The sequence below is a fragment of the Cricetulus griseus genome, chromosome 4 (genome assembly GCF_003668045.3).
Source record: "Cricetulus griseus strain 17A/GY chromosome 4, alternate assembly CriGri-PICRH-1.0, whole genome shotgun sequence".
NCBI lineage: Eukaryota > Metazoa > Chordata > Mammalia > Rodentia > Cricetidae > Cricetulus > Cricetulus griseus.
The window spans coordinates 94,702,977-94,716,913 of NC_048597.1; the positions used below are offsets into that span (position 1 = coordinate 94,702,977).

The following is a 13,937-nucleotide window of genomic DNA, read 5'->3' on the forward strand; positions in this document are numbered from 1 at the left end:
GATCCATCTGCCTGTCTCCTGAGTCCTGGGATTAAAGGTGTGTATTACCACTGCTTGGCTCTGTGGCTTGTGGATGGCTTTGCTTTCTCTATCCTCAGGCAAGCTTCAATAAATCATAAATAATATATCACCACAGACATATTGTGAAAATCTTTATTACTATCTCTTGTGGTAAAATAACATCTTATACAAATAGTCACCTGGTTTGTTCTGGAGTGAGGATCTTGGGTGGAGTGGGAAGGACAGAGATGTTTCTTACATTCTGTGAAAAATAGATTTACAGGGAAAATAGACTCTCACAACTTTGATGACATCACATGATCCTTTGTGAAACATCGGGGGCACCCCCCCACAACCCTCCTTTTGGCTACAATGCTCTGGACACAGAATGTGGAGATTTTGATAATCTATGGCCAGTCCCAGACACTGTATAGCACTGTCCTTGGGACAGGAAATACCCAGATCTGGAGAAGCTTCAGAGAGTCAATGCAGGAGAGCACAGGGCTAACCTGAAACAACAGCAGATCTTAGCCCCAGTTACTGGCCATCTTTACTCCATGTTTGTGGTTTAGAACAGAATAAAAGCAGATCAGCTTTAACCTCAGAGAAGCAGAAGGGCAGCTTAGCCCAAGGCAGAGGGCTGGGATGCAGCTCAAGCAGTGTCCTGCCTTGTAGCAGGCAGGGTTCTGCCTGGCTGCTGAGACGAGGTCTTGGTGGGAGCTGCCATCAGCTTAGATTCCCACTCTTGACAGGGCATGGCCTCACCACACTGGAGCAGTTTTTCTCTCCTGCTGCTTCACTGGAAGCCACTGTGGATGGTTGACATTCCTGAACAGTGTGACTTCTCACACTGCTGGTAACTTTCAAAGTATAAATTCCAGTTTACATAAGTCAAGTACAAAGGTGGAAACAGCAACACTTCCCTAAGAAGCCAGACATGGACCACTGGCCATCAGCAGAGAAGGACCAGTCTGGCCCATCCCACCAACAATGACCGAGCCCCGGCCTGGGTGGTCTTCAACGTGACCACAACTACCTAGAAAGGGGATCCAGCCCTTCTCAAGCCAGTGTGCCCAGGTCTTCCATCCTCTGGGGCTCTCCAAGCAAAAGCCAGCACTACAGGTAAGAAACTGCATGCCAGAAGACAGGAGCAGCCCAAACCGGACTCCACTGATGAAAGACCACACAGCTCCAGCGGCTCCAGGAAGCTCGTCCTAGGTAGTATTTATTTAAATACTGGAAACCAAATCTCTCCTCATATGACTGTAACAGATCAAGGGGCACCCCGAAGTTGGCAAGAACACACAAAGTCCACCAGAGGAGCCACAGAGAAGTACAGATGGCAGGTACTGTCTGTGCAGGTGAGGAGCAATGCAGGCAGCTCCCCTGCAGCGTAGGGCAGAGCACAGTGAAGGCACCTAGATTTGGAGTGGTCCAACTCTGAGGTTCACTAGAATGGTCAGGAGGTGCCCATGCAGAGGGCACCCGGGCTCTCCTGTCTCAGTGGGTAAATCCAGTGCAGCATGATGGGTAATTAGGGTTTCTCATTCCGAAGGTTTCCAGCATGTGGCATTGCCAGTCCCAAGGTAGATACAGAGAACAGGCCCCACCCAAACTCAAGGGTGCTGATGCTCTAGAAGCCACACAAAGTGACACTGGCCAAAGCACGCCCTTCCTCTCAGAGAGCACTTTGGGAAGCTGCTCTCATCACAGGTAACGTGGTGCCTCACAGACACTTCTGCCCCTTGCTACTGACACGTCCATCAGTGCTAGATGGACCTGCACCACAGCAGAGTCATAAAGCCATCCACACAGACAACCTGGGGGGCCACAGAGATGGGAGTTAGTCAGTGAGGCTCTGAGGACACCTGATGCCCACAAGTGCAGGAAGCTGTCTGAGGACACAGTGCTCTGGCAGGCAACCTCAGCCGATGCTGCTGGTTCTAACAAACACAGCAGCTTAAAGGAAGATGAGAATATGCGTGGATCAGGACATCTGCCAGGTAGCTCCAGGAACGACTTCAGTAGAGAGGCAAACAGACAGGAAAACACTCCTGAGCAGGAGACTCAGAGTTCCAGAGGCAAATCCTGACCGAGGCCCATCTTCCAGGCTTGCTGTGCAGACAGGTCAGCTCTCTCTCTAAAGCATGAAGCAGGCTGCAGCCATGCATCTCCCACCCCGAGCCAGGTCAACCCTAGCAGAGATCTACCCATATGGCAGGTGCTACAACATTGACACTATGTAAGACACTATGTGAGAACTCCCCAGAAGAAGTCTGAGAACAAAGAGCCCACAGCACAACAGCCCTGAACTGAACTGAGAGACAAGTGTATACAACAGACTCCAAGACATTCCTTTCTGGCTGTGGGTGACAAAGATGAGTCCCAGAATATAGTCACCAGGGGAGCAGAGCACGCTCACTCACGCAGCCTCTAGTAAGAACAGGAAGGCACCACCAGGCTGAGACCACAGTCTCCCCTAGAACTGGCTGTGGGTCCCTGAAGGCAGAGAAGCAGTAACCTCAAAAACCTGTCTTTCAGTCTGGCATCACCTCCCATCCCAGTGCCTCTGGGCTCTGCCCCCCCTCCCTGTGTTTTCAAGTCTCTTCAGACTATTCATGGGCTGAAGGCAGGCTATACCAATGCAACAACATGGCCAGGGAGTAAGCGAGGGGCTTTCAGATGCCCACGGCACCCAGGAACCTGCAGAACAGCTGGTAGCCCTCAGGCTGGCGCAGCCTGCATCTTCTCAGTGACACAGCTGTGCCTGGACAGTCAGGCTAGTCGGGATAACCAGTGCATAGCTAAGACTACACAGAAATAAACGTTTCTATCTGGATCCCAGGAACCTTATCCTAATCTTTTACCTCACTATAATACCTCTGCGAACTAGGGGGCAGGGGAAAAAATACTGGGAAAAGAAACTGCTGGCTGGCACCTCCTTGGAGCACAAACCACCACCCCAGCTGCAGCGTGCTGGACCATGTTCAACGGGTGTTGACCAGCAGTAGCTGCTATTCCCCCATGTGCCTCGTGGTGGCAGCAAAGGACCATCCCTGTCCACTCCTGGGGCAGTTACTGGCCTCCATTATAGGCATAGTCAGCCTTGTTGTGCATTATCAGCTTGTTGTCAACAAAGTAGAAGCTGTCCGAGCGGGTCTCATACGGGTTTTCGATCATCAGACGAACTGCAAGTCAGGGAAAGGGAAGAAAAAGCAAAGACTGTGAGTATGTCCCACAACTCAGCATTCCTCCACCATTGATAAACCAGCCCTTTGCTCTGCCAGGACATGGAGGTAAATAAAACAAATGAATCAGGGAGGTGAGGGCTCCTGATGGAGCATGAGGTCAGCTTCAGTACAAGGATGCAATCAACACTTTAGCCTCCCCTTCTCTCTGTCACAGCCACTTACTTCTCGGTGCTCTTGCATCACCTGGCTTCTGGCCTGCTGCCCAACTCTAGACATTTCAATGAAAACCCTTGATCCTGCCTCTCTATACCTGCTTCTTTGGGTTGTTTTGTTTGTGGAGACAGGATCTCACTGTAACACTCTGGCCTCAAACTCACAGAGCTCTACCTGCCTCTGCCAACCCAAGTGCTGGGGTTAAAGGGAGGCACCACCATGCCCAAATTACTTCTTTGTTTTTTGTTTTGATAATTTTTAAAAATTTATTTATTTTATTGTATGGGTGTTTTTTTGCCTACATGTATGTCTGTGTACCACATTTGTGCTATACTTTCAGAGGCCACAAGAGGGCATCAGATGCCTGGAACTGGAGCTAAGAGACTAGAGACTAGTGAGCTGCTGCCTTGTAGGTACTGGAAACTGAACCCAGGTCTTCTGGAAGAGCGGCCAGTGCTTTTATTCTCAAGCCCTTCCACTTTTTATGAGCCTGCTGAAAGCCAAAGGAATCCTAGGTACACGTCCAGATGAATAATAGAGAAGCCATTCTCTAGAGAGGGCTCTGGTATTTATTTACCTGTGAGATCCAGACAAGGCCTAGAACTAAAGCCTCTGTCTGTCTGTCTGAATTCTCTCCTTGACCTCCTTCCACACTGGAAGGTAAATGCAATTATAGTCACCTCCTGTCAGTTCTGATTTAATAGGTTCTTGCCCTTTCTAGTGCAGGTCTTAGAAGGTATCAGAGATTTTAAGCTCTCTGAGCTCTCCCAGGCCAAAAATTCTGTTCACATTCAGATGACCTCCAAACCCTGTGGCCTATCTGGCTTCACAGGTTAATCTATTCTTCTAAGTATTCGCATATTCCAGGACAACTCAAGTCAGAGTGAGACGTCACAAAGCCCCGCCCCACATCTCAGCAGACTTCTCACCTGGATGGTGTTGTCGTGACAGGAGTGCCCGCTCCAGAGTGTGCAATCTTTTTTTTTTTTTTTTTTTTTGAAGATTTTATTTATTTATTATGTATACAACATTCTGCTTCCATGTATATCTGCACACCAGAAGAGGGCACCAGATCTCATAACAGATGTTTGTGAGCAACCATGTGGTTGCTGGGAATTGAACTCAGGACCTCTGGAAGAGCAGTCGGCACTCTTAACCTCTGAGCCATCTCTCCAGCCCCGAGTGTGCAATCTTTAAGGGCCTGAGACTTTGTGAGAAAGTGCCATAATGTATCAGCTCCGAAAGGTGCAGAGGAAGTGAGAACAGAGTGGAGCTGGGAGTAGAGTGAGGAGGAGGCTGTCCTATCTACTCAGGCCCGGGGTGCCTGTGTCATTACACTCTTCCTGAGTCCCACAGAAGCAGTCAGAGTATGAAACACAAGACTGAGGTTAGACAATACCAAATCAGCACTTCTGCAAAAGGAGCCACTGGACCAGATGCAGGGTTAGCTCCTTGCAGACCTCAGAATCTACAGCCCTGAAGAAAAACTGAGAGAATACATACTGACATCCTCAGAGAGCTGCGGGAACTCATAGATGTGCTCACACGTGTTTCTACTGCTGGGGATGCAGAAGCCGAAATCAAAGTCAAAGTTCTTCAGCAAACGCTCCCGGAAGTAGTGCCGTTCAATCATCCGGAAGTTTGACACAGGTCTGTCCCCCACAGTGAACTCTACCCTGTAAAACATGTTTCTATTAGCCTTCCTTCACTTCCTCCTTCCTCTGAAGCCAACCTCAACCCCACTGAGCACATTCTTCCCTGAGAATGAGCACCATATTGTACCCTCATAAAAACAATAGCACTCACGTGGCACCAACTGTGCGGAGGCGGAGAAATGCCGGAGTGAACTGATAGCGAACAAAACGCCCAACGCTGATATCCACATCCACACTCTCCTCCTCTGCCTCCTGGTCTTGGTCTGGAAGAACAGTCTTGCCTTAGCATGCCACCATCTACCCAGCACAACTGCTGACTGACAGACTCACACTAGTTACCCCATTTGCTACACACTTGCTGCACACCAGGCTTCACAGTGGCCCTGCAGGGAGGAGTTACGTGTGTTTCTATTTCGCAGACAAGGAAACAAGTTCAAAAGGCTGTCATACTGATGTTCCCAAACACTTAATGAAGGCAGCAAGTTCTGAATGAGGCCCACCTGCCTCAGCTTGTCTTTAAATACAGCTATCTGCCTCCATCATCTGGGGAGTGGGCATGTCCTAGGTAAAGCCAGAAACACAGCTACATACAGAGTCTGTGACATGACCCTTACCACAGACTAGGTCTGCTCTGACCACTAACCAGGAAACTAGGTTACAGAGGTTTAACAGACCCCATGTCCCTTCAAACAATATAAACACTTAGGAAAGGCAAACAAGGGAAGTAACTATAATTTCAATAAAGCCTTGAGGCAGTCCTGTCTATTCCAGGCCATCCCAGGTCCAATTCTCTGACTACCTGGAAGGGTGGAAAGATTGGCCAGGGACCAGCATGTGGTCAATGCTTGCCTCTGCTCTAGCCTACTGTTGAGTCCAGATAGAGACCTGAACTGTTGTAATATGAACATGGAGGGAGTCTCATACATGGGCACCATCAACACCAAACATACTCTGCCTGTGATGTCCCAGGAGCACTGGGAAACTACCCTGATTTGGGGCTCCCATTGACAGGCTAAGGGGCCTGGATCCACTGGTATGATTGCAGCTCATTGGACACGCCGTACAGGAGGGCACTGCACCAGTGTGAGCACATAGAGGCAGAGCTGGGAGGGATGGAGACCAGACACCTTGCAGCATCTGCAGCAGGTTTTCAGAGGTCTCAGTGCCTTGATCAGGACTGGATTCTGGTAGTAGAAACACAAGGCAAAGCTGAGCCAAGGCTCGGTTATCCATCTAAGCCTTTCCTAGGATAGTCTGTCTATCCATCTCAGTTTGGGAGACTAAGCCAAGCCTTCTGCTGACCAAGTGCTCCACTCCTGAAAGGCAGCCCCAGCTCGGGAGTCATTCTGATTTCTCTGAGATCTCGACATGTGTATCTTCACAAAGTTGCAAGCTTATGCTGAGTAGCAAATCGAATGAAGAACTTTGCAAAATAAGTTTCATTAGAAATCACAGATGAGGCTGGACAGATAGCTCAGTGGTTAAGAGCACTAGCTACTCTTCCAGAGGTCATGAGTTCAATTCCCAGCAACCACATGATGGCTCACAACCACTCATAATGAGATCTGGTGCCCTCTTCTGGCATGCATGCAGACAGATCACTGTATATGTAATAAATTAAAAAAAGAAAACAAAACAAAAAAAAACCAGGAGTTGAGCCGGGTGTTGGTGGCGTCACCTTTACTCCCAGCACTAGGGAGGCAGAGGCATGCAGATCTCTGTGAGTTCGAGGTCAGCCTGGTCTATAGAGTAAGTTCCAGAACAGCCAAGGCTACAAAGAAACCCTGTCTCAAAAAACCAAAATAAATAAATAATGAGATCACAGTTGAGAGGCCAAGAAGATGGCTCAGTCAGTAAAGTGCTGGGGGATAATCCTGTACACTGTGTGAATATATGTTGCTGTAATTGGTTTAATAAAGAAGCTGATTGGCCAAAAGCTGAACAGGATAAAGTTAGGTGGGAAAGCCAAACTGAGAATGAAGGGATGAGGAAGGGTGGAGTCAGAGGAGTTACCAGGATACTCAAAAGGAGCAAGACATGCTAGAGGACAAGTAAAGCCATGAGCCATGTGGAGATACATAGATTAATAGAAATGGGTTAAGCTGTAACAGCTAGTTAGTAATCAGCCTGAGCTATTGGCTGAGCAGTTGTAATTAATATAAGCCTCAGTGTGTTTATTTGGGAGCTGCTGGCAGGACAGAAACTTCTGCCTACAGTAAAGTACTTGGAGACCTGAGTTCCATCCCTGTGACCTACCTGGTGGGAGGAGAGAACCAACTCTCACAAATTGTCCTCTGCACCCTCCCCCCATACACACATCATACTCATTTGAGGTAACAATAAAAATTAAAACCAGAACAAAAGCCTACACTACAATCTTAACACTGAGGAGTGGAGGTGCAGGAGGACAGCTCAGGTTATGTTCTTTTAAACAGTGAATTTGAGGCTACCTCTAACTACATAGATTATGTCTCAAAACAAAACCAAAAAAATAAAAACAAAAACAGCAAAAGTGAAAGAACAAGCTGTTCTTGCACCTGAAAGCTCGGTGACTATATTCTGGCACTCATCTTTTGTCACCCACAGCCAGAAAGGAATGTTGTCTTGGAGTCTATTGTATACTTTAAGAATAATCTTTTATTTAAAAAAAAACAAACAAACGCAAGGGGCTGGAAAGCTGGCTCAGCAGTTAGTCCTTCTTGCAGAGGACTTAAGTTCAGTTCCCAGCATCCCTGTCTACAACTCACAGCTGCCTGTAACTGCAGTTCCAGGGGATCCAACACCCTCTTCTAACCTCCAGAGGCAACCGTACTCATGTGCACAAACCCATGATGGACATACACTGTGGCACACATATCATTTTCTTTTGCGGGGGGTGGTTGGAGACAAGGTTTCTCTGTATAGCCCCGGCTGTCCTGGAACTCACAGAGATCCATCTGCCTCTGACTCCTGAGGGCTGGGATTAAAGGCTTACACTTACCATCACCCGGCTAACATTTTTCCAGTTGTTGTGGTTTTTAAAATTTTTAAGCCTTCAAAACAAAAAACAAAAACAAAACCGCTAAACCAGGCCTGGGTAGGAAGCCTAAAGCAGTATTAAAGGTAAGCAAGAGCCTGAAAGGCTGCCCAGCCTACAGGACTCGGGAGGGCTTTCCTCAGTAGAGTCTGGCTGCAGGGGTTAATTCTGGCACTGCAGGCAAAGTGAATCACTGAACAAGCTCAGGGTCTTAAGGAAATGTTCCCTGTAAATTCTGAGCCTCAGCTCCCTCAGTAAACAGCGGCTGAGCCTCTCACAACGACAGACATGATAAGCACCTACATAGTGCCACGACACAATAAATGTCAGCTTCCCATGCTGGTTATGATGACATGAGCCTGTAAACCTAGCACATGGTGGGGGAGGGAGGTTCACGGCAGGCTTCTGAGCCAACCGGGGCTACATAACCTGCCCCCAAAAAACAAAACCAAGCCAGTGAGTAGCTCAGGTGTAAAGGAGCCTGCCACACAAGCCAGGCATCCTGAATCCAATACCTGGACCCCACTTAAATGTGAAAACAGACAACTGACTCCACTAAGTTGTCCTCTGCCCTCCATGAGTACACACTGGCATGTGTAGCCACATATTTATACATACACACAAAAATAAAAAATTTTAAAAATTAGTCTTTTAACAAAGCTCCAAACTAGTGTGACTGGCAGGCAAGGCCACAGGAAGTGATCTCAGTCACGGAATGGGGACACAGTAGAACCCAGAAACACATGTGCTGTTCCAAAGACCTTCCTTCCCTAGGCGGTGGGTGACTCCACAATACCCAGGCCTACCTGAGATGCAAGGCTTGGCAATCTCAAAAAGCACCGTCCCAGTCTCCAGATCTCGAATTTTGAAGCGTGTAAAATCAATACTGTAGACATTGTCTTCAGGTTTACATAAATAATCTGAAAAGGAGAGACCAATGCTATTAAGTAATCTTCCAAAATTACCATCTATTTTATTGCCTAGTTTTGAAGCAAATGTGTTCTCTGATGCAATTCACTGAAAATGTTTCCCCAAACGTTCTTTTTGCTTTTTATTTTTTAAGATTTATTTTAATTTCCTATGTATGCTGTTTTTCCTGCATGCAAGCAAGGTGTGAACATGGTGGGAACATGTGGGGAGCATGGCAGCACACCTGGCACCAGAGCAATAGTTAGAGCTACATCTTGATCTGCAGGCAGCAGACAGAGAGATGCTAGACCTTCTGTGAGCTTTTTGAAACCTTCAAGCCCATCCCAGTGACACACTTCCTCCAGCAAGACCATACCCAATTCTTTTAATCCTTTCAAACAGTGCCACTCCCTGATGACTGATGACCACGCATTCAAACACACCAGCCTATGGGGACCATTCTATTCAAACCACAATGTGTATGGTTGTTTCACCTGTATCGCATGGGTACGGTGTCTGTAGAGGCCAGAAGATGCCATATCCCCTAGGACTGGAGTTATAGGTAGTTGTGAGCCATCAGGTGGGTGCTGGTAACTGAGCCCAAGTCCTCTGGGAGAGCAGCCAGTACTCTTTACATTAAGCCATCTCCCCAGCCCCCAAACATCCTCTTGTATTATCAAAATTAGAAAACTCAAAAAGGAAAAGGGGAAGAGACAGACAAGATGGCTCAGAGACATATTATATACATGTATGAAATCATCAAAGAATAAAAGACTTTAAAAAATATTTAATATATTGACGAACAAGTAAAATAGGGGTTGTTTGCCAACTATATCAGAAAACAGATCAACAAACGTTCTGGAAAAGGCTAGGTTAGGAATAACTCCGATTCTGCGGCCATTCAGTGTATGACTTAACTACTCAACTCTCACTGTAACCCAAAGGTCTGTGGACAGGAAGTAAATGAGCAAAACTATAAAAAGAAACTGTTGGTACACAAGTAAGCCAAGTTCAATAACCACGTGTAACAAGAGTTAAACATCCAACCAGGTGGTGGTGGCTCACACCTTTAATCCCAGCACTGGGGAGGCAGAGGCAGGAGGATCTCTGTGAGTTCAAAACCAGCCTGGACTACAAGAGCTAGTTCCAGGACAGGCTCCAAAACTACACAGAGAAACCCTGTCTCGAAAAACAAAAACAAACAAACAAACAAAAAGAGTTTAACATCTACTTCACTTAAAAGGTTAAAGCCATGCGGAGTCTGTGGGTTGCACAAAAGCATACACACACTAACAGGGTGGCAGGAGAAATGGGCCAGTGAGAATCCGGCCAAAACAGCACCTACAACAAGCTGAGAAGCCAGCCAAAACTGCACGTCACAGAAAGACTGTTGCCTTGTCTGAGGACTCCCCACAGCATCTTCTCTAGCTCCTTCTGCACTATCTTAGCTTGTTTGTGTCAGTTGCTTCATGTTTTACTAGTAGGCCCGTCTCTAGTGAGATCGCAAACTTGAAAGCTACTGTAACTCCAAAACCCCGGGGAATGAGTTCTGAGTCTTTAGCTCAAGAAATAACTCACAGAACAGAGAAGCCAAGTGACAACATGCAAAGGTCACTAAGCTCTGGCAGTAGCTTTCTCTAAGGACTTGCAGGATGGGCAGAGCCTCAGAGGAGGCCTGAGGGCTATTAGTATGTCTACAGGACCAGGCATTTGAGATCCTAACTCACTCTTAATGCCAGGAGCCAGCAACGCCGACAGACAGGATGTTAGTGGTCAGGTGCTAACCATTTCTGTACTTTCAAATCCCCAAATGGAAACCAAGAACTGAAACGGCTTTTCACCGGTCCAACTATCTAAAGTTGCATTCAGGCAGGCAAACAGGAGTCCCAACCCAGTGTCAAGAAACTGGGTCATCCAAACATGCAAACTCAAATCAAAACTATTTTAGGAGATGGAGGTTTCCTTTTGCACAGGCTGAACCAGTAGAAGCCACTTTCCCTCGAACTCCCATTCCCAAGTCGCCAGAGCTACCAACAACAACCTGAACTACACCTCACAGCCCTGGGCTGAGCGAGTCAATCCAGCAGACACTCTGGCATCCTTCAGGGAGGCAGGTTAAGAAGTCTCAAGGGCAGGGGTAGTAAGGAGGGGAGGCCAAGGCTAACCAGGTGACTGCAAACTCCTGGGGGCAAATAATAGCAAGGAAAAGGGTGTCAGGTCAGGGCCACACTTGGCAGTTTTCAAAAAACAGAGATCACCAGAGAACAGACACATATTTCCCCCCACCCTTCCTTACACAGATAAGAAGGCAGGAAGGTGGCTTTTATGCAAAAAAAAAAAAAAAAAAAAAAGTCACACTTCTGAAACCCTGACACAGCTGTAAAAAAAGTCAAGAGCAAGATCCGAGTGCCAGCTTGTACATAACACTGAAACTTTAAACTTTCTTTTTGTTGTTGTTGGTTTTTTGGGTTTTTTTTTTTTTTTATGGCACAGCTTTTTAAGTCTGCAAGAAAAGCGACGGCCACGTGTCTGACGGCAGCACAAGCCCCACCTGTACACAAAGGGGCACCGCTTGGGGACCCAGAGGGGACCCAAGCTCGGCCGGGTGGGGGAAGGGCTGTCAGGAGCCTAAGCCGAGGGAAAGGCGGAGTCAGCAGGTGGGGGCTCCGGCCCTGAGGGCTGCGGAAGCTGAGGGGAGACGAGCGATGAGCGGGGTGGGCAGGAGCCTGGCTGTGGGCTGGGGTCCCGGGCAGACAGGGTTGGGCCGGGCCCACCTACGGCTGGACTCTGCAAGCCCTTGCCCGCCGTGTCTGGGAGCGCGGCCTGGCCGGCCTGAGCGGCCCCCTGAGCCACCTCATGGCCCCGGCCCGCCTCAGGCTCTCGGGCTCAGCGCCCCGGGAGGGCGCGGCCGGCCCGCTCGCCCGCCACTCACTCTCGGTGACCCGGTTGAGGCGCAGGACGTGCTCAGGGCGGATCGTGTCCAGCGCCAGCAGCTCCTGCTCCGTGACCGCGGCCCCGGTGCCGTCGTCGGCCGTGTGTGGGGGCGCCTGGCGCCGCGCCTTGAGCCGGTTCAGGACGCCGCCGCCCGCCTTCTTCTTTTCCTCCTTGCCAGCCACCAGCCCGCCGGGCCCAGCCGCCGGCCCCGCGCTCGCAGCCTTCGCGTTCGACCCGCTCATCGCTCCACAGCCAAGATGGCCGCCACCTCACGGCGCCGTAACTATGGAGAGCGGGGGCGGGCCCGGGGGCGGGGCCTGGGGGGGGCGGGGCCTGCGGGGAGCCGCTACCAAACCCAACTTTAGTCCTACCAGGTGTGGAAGGGCCGGGCTGAGACCTGAGGACTTTCACACCTCACTCATATGAAGTCCTCAAGATCACCCTTGATATTTTAAATATATCTTTAAGGAGTTAAGTAAACAAAAATAAAAGTGAAATATATTCTTAGTCAAATGAACTTCTGTAGCATAAAGTGTGAACAGACATTTTGCGAAAAATGTTACTAGACTTTAAGTTCGAACTGCTTGCTGTGCAAAGATAAACTTTTCCATTTGGCGGCTATCTCTGGAGGGATGGCTCAGCAGTTAAGAGCACTGGCTGCTCTTTTGGAGGACTCGGGTTCGATTCCCAGCACCCATGTGTCAGTTCACAACACAGACATCTGTAATTCCTGTTCCAGAAGATTTTATACCCTCCACACAAGGGGTGTACAGATCATGCAGGCAGAACATTCACACCTATTAAATAAAATTTAAATTTAAAAAGTAGATTGCTAGTGCTAGGCTCCTGCTATGTCACCCACTGGGCTAAGACATTGGCCTAGGTGGGCTTCAGGAAATAAAAATCCAGCAACGGGAATTGTCTAGTTTTTCAGATCAAATGTTTGACTGAGAGAAAGCCTTTGTTAGTTCTCTGGCACCCTCCATGGAGGAGCTCCCACTTTGCCAGGAAAGACTCAAGTCCTCCAGTTATTCTGTGACCCTTCCTGAGAGGTGGGTAAGTGGAAAGGTTCGTCAGACAGACAGACTGCTCACTCTTGTTAAGAGGCTTAGCAAAGGTACCAGAAGTCAGGGAAGGTTTCACAAAGATGACAGTGGTACCAGCAGGCTAAGAGGAAGCTTCACTTCTCTCCCCCAACCTTTAAGTGGGTTCTGGGAATTGAACTTGGGTCTGCATGCAGGCCTAGTGGTCTCTGATCTGATGTTAGGATCAGAGTGTGAAATCCAAGTCTGCTGACCTGATTGTCAGCCTCCAGATATAACCATCTCATCAGACACCAAGGGTTTGGGAGTGGCTGTTAGACCTCACATTGTTCCTGAATAGAAGAAGCCTTACCTGATCCTATCCCAGCTGCCAAGTTCTTGCCAAGCATCCAGGGTGCTTACCCAACCGTTCAGGGAGATTTTAATGTCCTTCCTTTGGAAACAGCTCCTAACGATCTATTTATTTATGTATGCATTTTATGTATATGAATGCTTTATGTATACATTTTATGTATATGAGTGCTCTCTCGGCCTGTACTCCTGCATCCCAGGAAAGGGAATAGGATCCCATTATAGATGACTGTGAACTACCATGTGGTTGCTGGGAATTGAACTCAGGGCCTCTGGGAGAGCAGCCAGTGCTCTTAACCACTGAGCTATCTCTCCAGCCTTGAAACAACTCTTCTTTAAAGCACACAACAGTGAGTGACTATTGAACATCTTCTAGAATGCTATTTGATCTGGGTTTGCCAAGAAGGTAGTTTAGCATGCTGTCGTTTCCCAGAAACTCACTCAGAACTCCTAAGGCTAGAATTATCTAGACTGTAGTTTTGGTTTCCTTTCTAGGGATCTTGATGAATGTATTTGATCCATCTGTAATTCCACACCTGAGAACTTGGATCCCTGAGACTCACATGTTGAAAGGAGACAATTGACTCCCATGGTTTCTTCTCTGGCCTCCACACATGTATCATAG

General features: G+C 48.2%; 1 protein-coding gene across 1 annotated transcript; it reads right to left on the reverse strand.

Annotated features, from left to right (window-relative positions):
- Positions 1-139: 139 nt before the first annotated feature.
- On the reverse strand, positions 140-12,194 carry Unc119b (unc-119 lipid binding chaperone B). The gene is made up of 5 exons (XM_027416035.2): positions 11,917-12,194; positions 8,882-8,995; positions 5,211-5,322; positions 4,908-5,080; positions 140-3,188 (listed from the first exon to the last, which is right to left on the reverse strand). The coding sequence occupies exons 1-5, from the start codon at positions 12,158-12,160 to the stop codon at positions 3,076-3,078; spliced, it is 756 nt and encodes a 251-aa protein (XP_027271836.1). The 5' UTR covers positions 12,161-12,194; the 3' UTR covers positions 140-3,075.
- Between the last annotated feature and the right edge of the window lie 1,743 nt (positions 12,195-13,937).